The 8,853-nt window shown below is 60.1% G+C and overlaps 1 protein-coding gene across 1 annotated transcript; it reads left to right on the top strand.

Moving 5' to 3' along the window:
• Nucleotides 1-985: 985 nt before the first annotated feature.
• Nucleotides 986-2,761, top strand: EGR4 (early growth response 4; the record flags this gene model as incomplete). The annotated part of the gene is made up of 2 exons (XM_080613820.1): nt 986-1,124; nt 1,449-2,761. The coding sequence occupies 2 exons, from the start codon at nt 986-988 to the stop codon at nt 2,759-2,761; spliced, it is 1,452 nt and encodes a 483-aa protein (XP_080469946.1).
• Between the last annotated feature and the right edge of the window lie 6,092 nt (nt 2,762-8,853).

Here is an 8,853-nt window from a genome sequence, read left to right as displayed (position 1 = left end):
GGAACAGCAAACCCAGCACCTTTCATGCTTCTAGAAGGAACAAGAGCAACAAAAGGCATTGAGAGGGGGGCAAAAATAGCGTGAGGAGAATAAAAGCCTGGGGAGATTTAAATCTGGAATGAATCTGGAAGGAAGAGCAGCCCGTGGTGGAGGGGGAATGAGATCCTTGCTAGGGATCCAGAGGGATGCCCAGTATCCCTTAGTGCATCCCCAGCCCTGGCTGCTGCAGATGGTTGCGCTTGCACACGCGTGTGTGTGCACATGGGTGATGTGGATGCGATGGGGGGTGCGGGCAGGGTGCTGGGGGGGGGATGCTGTGCACACCCAGAGCAGCGATTTGATAAAAATATCGCGATTTTCGGTTAAAAAGAGCTGGAAAAGGGGGGAAAAAAAAACCACGGAGGGAGAGAAAAGGAGGAGGGGAAGGGAGGGGGCACCGCGTCACGGGAGAGATTTCCTTATTGGGACTCCCTAGCCTACATCCTGAGTCCATATATGGGCATTTACGTCACGGCAGCCTCACTGGGGACTCCAGAAATGGCTGCGGCGGAAGGTCGGAGCAGCCCCGCTGCAGCTATAAAGGGAGCGCAGGGGAGGCAGAGCCGGGCGTCCGCTCGGGCTGCCGCTGCTGCCTGCCGCTGCCCGCCCCTGCCTGCCCCTGCCCGGCCCCCGGGACCTGATACCCCCCCTCCATCACCCCGGGGTGCAGCATCGCTGCGGCACCCGCCCCCCGCATCCCCCCATTGCCACAAGCATCCCGGAGCATCCCTGGCATCTACCCCGAGCACCCCCCGGCTCGGTCCGGGTACCCCAAGCACCCCCCTGCTCGCCCCGAGCATCCCTCTCCTTCCTTTGAGCATCCCTTTATTCCCCGCGAGCATCCCCCTATTCCCCCTTAGCGTCCTCCTTCTCCCTTGAGCATCCTCCTGCTCCCTCCGAGCTCGCTCCAGCCCGGCCCCCCGCTCCGGCCGTGCTTCCAAAGGAGATGCTCAACGTTATGGATTTTTCCTGCTCGGATCCTCTTTACTCCAAATACGAGGAAAGCTGCGAGCTGAAACCCGGGGACCTGCAAGGCTTGGGGCAGGCTGAGCAGCAACTCCTGGCAGAAGGCGATTTCCTCGGAGGTAAGGACCGGAGGGGGCCGGGCAGGGATGAGGGATCCTGCTGCGAGTGGGAGCTGCAGCCGGGAACAGGGAATCTTCCCCCTCTCTATCCCCCTAGTCCCTGGATAGGGGTTCAACAGCCCCCCACTATCCATGGGGGGTTCCTGCTGGGGAAGGGGGGTGAAGCCCAGGTCTCTCCATGCATCCCTGGGGACCCATCTAGGATGGGGACCTCGCAGTGACGCAACATCAGCATCCCGTTGTTCCCCTGTATCCCGCCCCCCCCCTCCCCCCCCAGCCCTGCATCCCTGCATCCCTGTAACCGTGGTCCCTCTGTGTCCCCAGGTGAGGTGCTGGGCACCCCGATGAGCAGCGGGGCAGTGGATTACTCCCTGCTGGGCAGCCAGCCCTCCCCTTCGCTCAGCTACACCGGCAGCTTCTTCATCAAAGCGGTACCGGAGCATCCCCAGGACCAGGAATCCCTCTTCAACCTGATGTCAGGGATCCTGGGCATCTCCCCCTTCGCCTCCTCCGAGAGCCACCAAAGGCATCTGGATGCCCTTTATCCATGTCCCGATGTGGCTCAGAGCCAGCTGGACCTTTATCCTAACTGCCAGCCGGAAATGAACGGATCCACCCAAACCCCATTCCCGGAGCAGGGCTACGGCAGCTTCCCCACTCCAGATGCTGCTCAACCCCTCCAGGCACAGCCCACTTTGGGAAACACCTCCCAGTGCTTCTTCCAACCCAAGCTCCTGGACAGCAAGCAGGACATCAAGCTGCCCTCTGGCTCCCAAACCCTGGACAAGTTTAAAGCCTCCTGCACCCAGTGGGAGCCCATCACCCAGCATCAGGCCTACTTGCCCTCTGGTTACCCATCTCCCGAAGCATTCCCAGCTGGAGAGAGCAGCCAGGGGCTGTTCCATCCACTGGGCTCCAAGATGGAGAGCGTCTTGTCCGTGAGCTGCCAGTCGGAGCTCGGCAGCCTGGCAGAGGATGCTCCCTGCTTCGGGACCCATCTGGGCTTCGGATGCGAGCCAGAGAACTTCCCAGCCGACACCAAGATCCACAACCTCCCTCCTCCATTGATCCCGGAATTCGACGCTTCCTTAACCCAGCCCGAAGTCCTGCCGGGGCTGATGAGCTCCGCCGAGCTCCTCCATCCTCATCCCTCTCCCTCTGTCCCCACCACGGACTTTTTGGGCCACGCCACCTCTTCCTCCATCCCTTCCCTGCTTCCCACCACCCCTCCTGCCTTGGCCGAGCCCAAGAAGAAGACTCGCCGGACCAAGTGCTCTTCCAAATGCTTCTGCCCGAAGCCCCACGAGAAAGCATTCGCTTGCCCCGTGGAGAACTGCATCCGGAGCTTCGCCCGCTCGGATGAGCTCAACAGGCACCTCCGCATCCACACGGGCCACAAACCCTTCCAGTGCCGCATCTGCCTGCGGAACTTCAGCCGCAGCGACCACCTCACCACCCACATCCGCACCCACACGGGCGAGAAGCCCTTCTCCTGCGATACCTGCGGGCGCCGCTTCGCCCGGAGCGACGAGAAGAAGCGCCACAGCAAGGTGCACCTCAAGCAGAAAGCCCGCACCGAGGAGAAGCTCAAGGGTTTGGGCTTCTTCTCAGTGGGGCTCTCCTTCGGGACGCTGTGAAACCCCGGCACTGGGACGCGGCGCTTCCCGACATTCCCCCGAGCATCTCGTGGGAGAGCCGGGGTGGGAACATCCTCCTGGGGTGGCCCTGGAGAAGAGGATGGCGAAAGGAGCGGGCCCGTGGTGGGATGGAGAGGGGCGCACGGGAGGTGGATGTGGTGCCACGGCGCTGGACCGAGGTGGGATGTGGCAGCTCCGGTTGCCCCGGAGCCATCTCCAAACTGCAGGGACTGAGTCTTTTTTATCACTGCTATTCCAAGGAGGGGAAATGAAAACCCGTGGACAGAGAGAAATGGGTTTTATACCCCCGGACCCATGGACAATGTGTGTTTGTAGCGACCTGACTGGGGTTCCCCCTGCCAGCACTTTACAGGATGCTCCTGATGGGTTATTTACCACCCAGCGCAGCTGGGGGCTGCGGCAGCACCGGCTCTTTCTCCCAAAGGAGGGAGATGCCACCAGGCTCCAGCAGCCGGTGCCCGATGGTCCCTTTGGAAAGGTGATGTCATTATTATGATTATTATTGCTGTTATTATTACCCTGTTTGTAAATGGGAAAAATCCTCTATCGGGATGAGAAAATCCTCTCTATTTTTCTAATTAAAGATTTGAGCTGATCCAAGACCTCTCTGCCTTGTTCCTGCCTTTATATCCCATTCAGCAGGCGATGCCAGTGGGATTTCCATTGCTTTTGACCTCTCGTATGGGGAAAAAGGTGCTTAAATAGCAGAGAGAGGAAAATCAATCAGAGCAGTGGGGGGGGGTTGCGGCCCTCATCCCGAGCATCCCAAATCCCCTCGGTGGGTGGCTTATCCCAAGAGAATGGTCTTGTCCCGGCACAGAGCAGGGAAGGGATCCCCGCTCCCGGCTCATGAGTCCCTTACAGAAAACAGGGCCGTGGCTCTGGGTTTCTTCCAATAGGAAAAAAACCCAGAGGGATCTGCCCTACTTGGATCCAGAGCCATGGGGTTCACTGTGGGGACCCCAAATCCCAGCCCGGAGCCTTCATTCTGGTCCCTCCATGTGTCCTTAGAAGGCTTCTCCCGCAGGGAGCAGGGTGGGATACAGCCCCTGCTCCCCATCTTCAACCTGGCACATCCCCAGGGCTGGAGGGGATCCAGGCACCATCAGGATGGACATTTGCTCCCTCCCTTTTGGCAGGTTCAACAGCCAAGAGATGCCTTTTCCCTTCCCTTCTCCTGGGAACATCCAGCGGCACGGGAGATGTCGCAGCTTGGAAGATGCAGGGAACAGAGGCAGGGAAACTGAGGCAGGGAAGGGGCATGGCTGGAAACCTGCTCTCTCCAACAGGTTTTGTCCCTTGGAGAGGGGGGATCTGTCCCCAGCCATGTTATGGAGGAAAGGGGGGGTCTCCTTGCCTTGCCCCCTGGTGTCCCCCAGCCCTTTGCCAACACATGGACTGGAGCATCCCAGGGATAAATCCCATTTATACCATTATCCCAGCAGAATCCAATGCCCTGGACTGAGCTTGATGTGGGCTGGGATAGGAAGCTGGGCAGGGGATGTGAGGCCCCCAAGGGACAGGAAGGGATGCGATGGGATGTGATGGGATGTGATGGAATGGGGAAAGGATTCAGCAGGAAACCTGGATGAGGGGTAAACCCTAACTGTCCCTACAAGAGCTCACACCTCTGATGGCACCCAAGGGTGCTCGTGCCCCACCAGCCCCATGCATTGCCGGCCCCAGCAGCTGAACCACCCCATGTGTGTGGGACATGATCCCGAGCAAGGACCACTCCATGGGATGCAGATGAGCCCAGGCACCAGAAAACAGCCTTTTCCTGGGGGGAACAATCCAGACATCGTTCACAGGGACTCAGCACCCAGGTTTGCTTTGGGAAGAGGATGGATTCTGGGCACCTTTCCATGGGACATCAGCTCATGTCAGCAGCAGACAGCCCTGCTTCCCCTCGCCGCTCGCCATGCATCATGCATGAGGCCTTTATTAATACCCCTCTGGAAGTGCATCTATTATTGATGCTGAGCCTGAGAGCTCTGAGAGGCTCCAGCCCTCGCCCTCTGCTCCCATCACAGCAGCGGTTCCTGGGGTGGGATGGGGCTGAGGGGAGGATCAGGGGCATCCCAAACCCCAGGGATGGGCATGAACCACTTGAGCCCAGGCCAGCAGCATCCTGGGCCCAAACATCTTCCCTCAGGTCCACATCAGAGAACACATCAGTGCTGGGTGCCTTTGGTGCTGGGGACCAAGGTGAGGTGCTCAGGGACCGGATCAGGACCAAGCCAAGGATTAAACCAGGAACCAAGGTGCTTGAGGACTCAGCCAGGACCAGGACAGGGATTAAGCCAGGTTGCTTAGGGTCTGGATCAGGACCAAGCCAGGGTGCTCGGAAGCTGGATTAGGATGAAGCCTGGATGCTCAGGGGACTGGATCAAGACCAAGCCAGGTTTCTTGGGAATCAGCTGGGGACCAAGCCAGAGATGAAGACAAGGTACTTGGAGATTCAGTCAGGACCAAGGCAGGGATTAGGACAGGGATCAGACTAGAACTGAGCCAGGGACCAAATACGGATGCTCAGGGATTGAATCAGGACCAAGCTGGGGACCAACCCAGGGTGCTTGGGGACTGGGTCAGGATGAAGCCAGGATGCTCAAGCACCAGAACAGGACCGAGGAAGGGATTAAGCTAGGGTGATCAGGGATCAGATCAGGACCAAGCCAGGGACCAAGCCGGGGACCAAGCCATGGTGGCCAGGGGCTGGATCACGATGAAGCCAGGGACCAAACTATGGTGCTTGTCGACTGCATCGGAATGATGCTGGGCTCTTGGGGACTGGATCAGGACCAAGCCAAGGCACTCAGGGACTCAGTCAGGATTAATCCAGGGCAATGAGAAACCAGATCAGGACCAAGCCAGGGACCAAGTCCGGATGCTCAGAGACTGGATCAGGACCCAGCCAGAATCCCTGCAGCTGTGTGTCCAGCCTGGGATGGGGAAGGAGCGATGCAGATGCCCAGGCTCAGCCCAAACCCCCCGTCCAGGAGGATGCTCCGGGGTGCTCCCAGGCGGGCACTGCGAGGGGCACGGGGGGGACTGATGGGGACAAAGGGATACGGGTGGGGACAAGGGGGTTCTGTAGGGCCGGGTAGATGCGGGCTGAGGCTGCCGCATGGCAGCAGGGCCGGCGGAGCACCCGCGGTGTTCGTGGGGACACAGGCAGAGGGAGCTGTGAGGGAGGAAAAGCGACGGAGAGAAACAGCCCGGGCTGGGGCTGCAAAGGAGGAGGAGGAGGAGGAGGAGGAGGAGGAGGCTGCCAGCGCTCGCCCTCCCTCCCTCTTTCCCTCCATCCCTCCCTCCTCGCCCCTTCGCCATGCAGAGCCCCCCCTGAGCCCCGCAGCCCCGGGGACCCGCTGTCCCCAGGGTGCCCCAGCATCCCTCATCCTCCCCCCGGGGCCTTCAGCCTCTGCTCCCTTCCTTCTCCTCCTCCTCCTCCTCCCGCAGCCACCACCCTCCCTCCTTCCCCAGGGCCTGGCTGGCATGGAGGTGCTGGCCGCAGGGAGCCGGATGCTTCCAGCCATTCCTGCCTCCCTCCCGGGCTGCATCCCTCCCGAACCACATCCCTCTTTCCCGACAAAGCCCTGAGCCTCCTCCTTTGTGCGGGTGTTGGGGTGTGCGTGGTCCAGCCCCCATCCCGTATCCCCGCGGCTCGCTCGGTGCTGGAAGCAGGAGGGATGCTGCCATCAGAGGAGCCAAGCGCGGGAGCTCGGCGCCCAGCACCAGGTACGGGGAGAAGCAGGATGCTCATGGGGAGGTGGTGGCTTGTCCCCAGGCTGCTCCTCGCCATGGACCACTGGGGAGCAGGGGGGATGCGGTGGGGACAAAGCCACTGCCGTGGGGTGAGGAGGGACCCGCTGCTCCTCGCTGCAGGTGATGGGGGATGGATGCATCCCGGTTTTCCATGCGAGCCTCCCTGCACCTCTCCCATCGTGGTGCCCCCACCCCGCAGCAGCCTCAGCCGCGGAAGGATGGGGACCAGTGGGAACCGGGAGCATCCGCCACCCGGCATCATCCACCAACCCGGCATCATCCTCCACCACCACCCGTCTTTTCCATCCTCCCCTTCCCTCTTCCAGCAGGCGGGAATGGTGATGCCTGCTAATGCTATATTTTGGGCTTGGAGGCAGGAAAACCGCTAAACAATGCACGGAGAGGATCCATGATGAAGCGCAGGTAGCGGCGCCGGAGCAGACCGGGAATGCTGCAATCTCCCGGCAGCCGGGAGCGTTTTCCCGGCTCCGGATGCCTGTGGGATTTAATAGTGGGGCTGCTGTAGTAATGACTCCGCTAATAATTCCCTTCAATCCTGGTCGTGGCTGGGGGTGGGAGAGGTTAATGGTGAGGATAGAACCTACCTAAGACAGGGATGGGGCGATGTCAGCGTTCGGACCTGCCTTGGATTACGGCTGGGAAACACGGATGAGGCTGAGCAGGAGATGCCGGCAGGGACCCAGGCCTGAGCTATGGGTGGCCGGATGCTGTGGCCCCATCCCTATGGTGGAAAAGCGCTTTCTCATCCCATCGGCAGCAGCTGAAGTTGCCGATGGTGCTTTGTGTGTGCCGGGTGCTCGGGGTTAAGGTGTGAGGGTGTTTTGTAACCCCAAACCACAGCCCGGCGCTTCCAGCTTTCCTCCCACCGCATCCCGGCTTTGTTTTTCCATGGATTTCTTGCCTTTACTGTTCTTTCCCTTTAAAATGGGTTGCCAAACCCTCCTGGCCTGGTTGTGCTCACTGAGGAGGTGCTGAGCTATGGGGATGAGCAGGGATGGAGGGTTCGGGGTGGTTTACTGCTCACCAAGGATGGGGGTTGTGGGATGCAGGGGGGGCTCAGAGGGGTTTTGGGATGGTGGGAAGAGCCCTTTGTGGGATACTGCAGTGGGATGAGGAAGGGATGCTCCCACCCATGGGTGCTGTTGGTGCTTTGGGGTGAAGGCATTGCAGTGATGCACCCCAATATGTGCTTGTGCCTCCCAGGCTGGAGGAGACCATGGGGACATCCCAAGCTCCCATTCCACAAGGGTTTTCCCCTCCAATGCCATGGAGGATTTGATGATGGGGGGGATAAACCAGGCCCCCAAAGGGACCCTCACTTGGTTGGGAAGCCACCATGTCCTTGGCATTGAACATTGTGGGGGTCCCATAGCCCTGGAGGGGTCACTGACGAGATGTGACTCTTGGGAATGAATCCTGTTGTGAGGCTGAGCTGGCAGGAATGGGTCACCCTTCTCTTGGAGAAGGTGGCTGCAGACCCAGTGCTGGACACAGGGATGCTCTTGGAGACCCCTCACACTGCAGGGGCTCAATGAGGGGTGGCTGCGCAAGAAAGGACATGGTCACCCCTCCGTGGGTGCTCAGGGTGGGTGGAGGGAGATTTCCCATGGGATGTCCAGCTTCCTTGTGGCTGCACTCTCCTAAACGGTTGTGAACCTTTCCAAGGGGTGGGGGACCTTCCCAATGGGTATAGATCTTGCCAACGGTTATGGATATGGATATTGCCACTGGTTATGGAGCTTCCCAAGGGTTACACACCTTACACGTCTTTCCAAGGGTTGTGAATCTTCCCAAAGGTTGTGAATCTTCCTGAGGGTTGTGGATCTTTCCACAGTCTGCGAGTCTTCCCAAGGGTTGTGGAGCTTCCCGATCATTGTGAATCTTCCCAAGGGTGGTGGATCTTTCCATAGTTTGTAGGTATTCCCAAGGGTTGTGGATCTTCCCAAAGATTATGGAGCTTCCCAAGGGTCACGCCTCAATGCGAGGAACATGGGAGGGTGGGATGGAGGCAGCGAGGGGACCAAGAAGAAGGACCAAGGTGCGACTGTTGGTCACCCACATCGCTCTATCACTGACCCCCATCTCTTCCAGCGCCCGCCACCGCTCGATGCTGACATCCCCCAGCACCTCCGGGCCCTGCTTCCACCCCAGGCCTCCCACCCCGCCATGCCCCAGCGCATCCACAGCCCCACCACGGGGGGCTCCGCACCCCGTCCCGCGTGCCCCGGGTGCACCCATCCCTTGCCATGAGCGGGGTCCCGCGTACCGGGGCGCGTAGCTGAGGG

This window comes from Psittacula echo (assembly GCF_963264785.1).
Source record: "Psittacula echo genome assembly, chromosome: 1".
Lineage (NCBI taxonomy): Eukaryota > Metazoa > Chordata > Aves > Psittaciformes > Psittacidae > Psittacula > Psittacula echo.
This window is presented reverse-complemented; position numbering and strand designations above follow the sequence as displayed.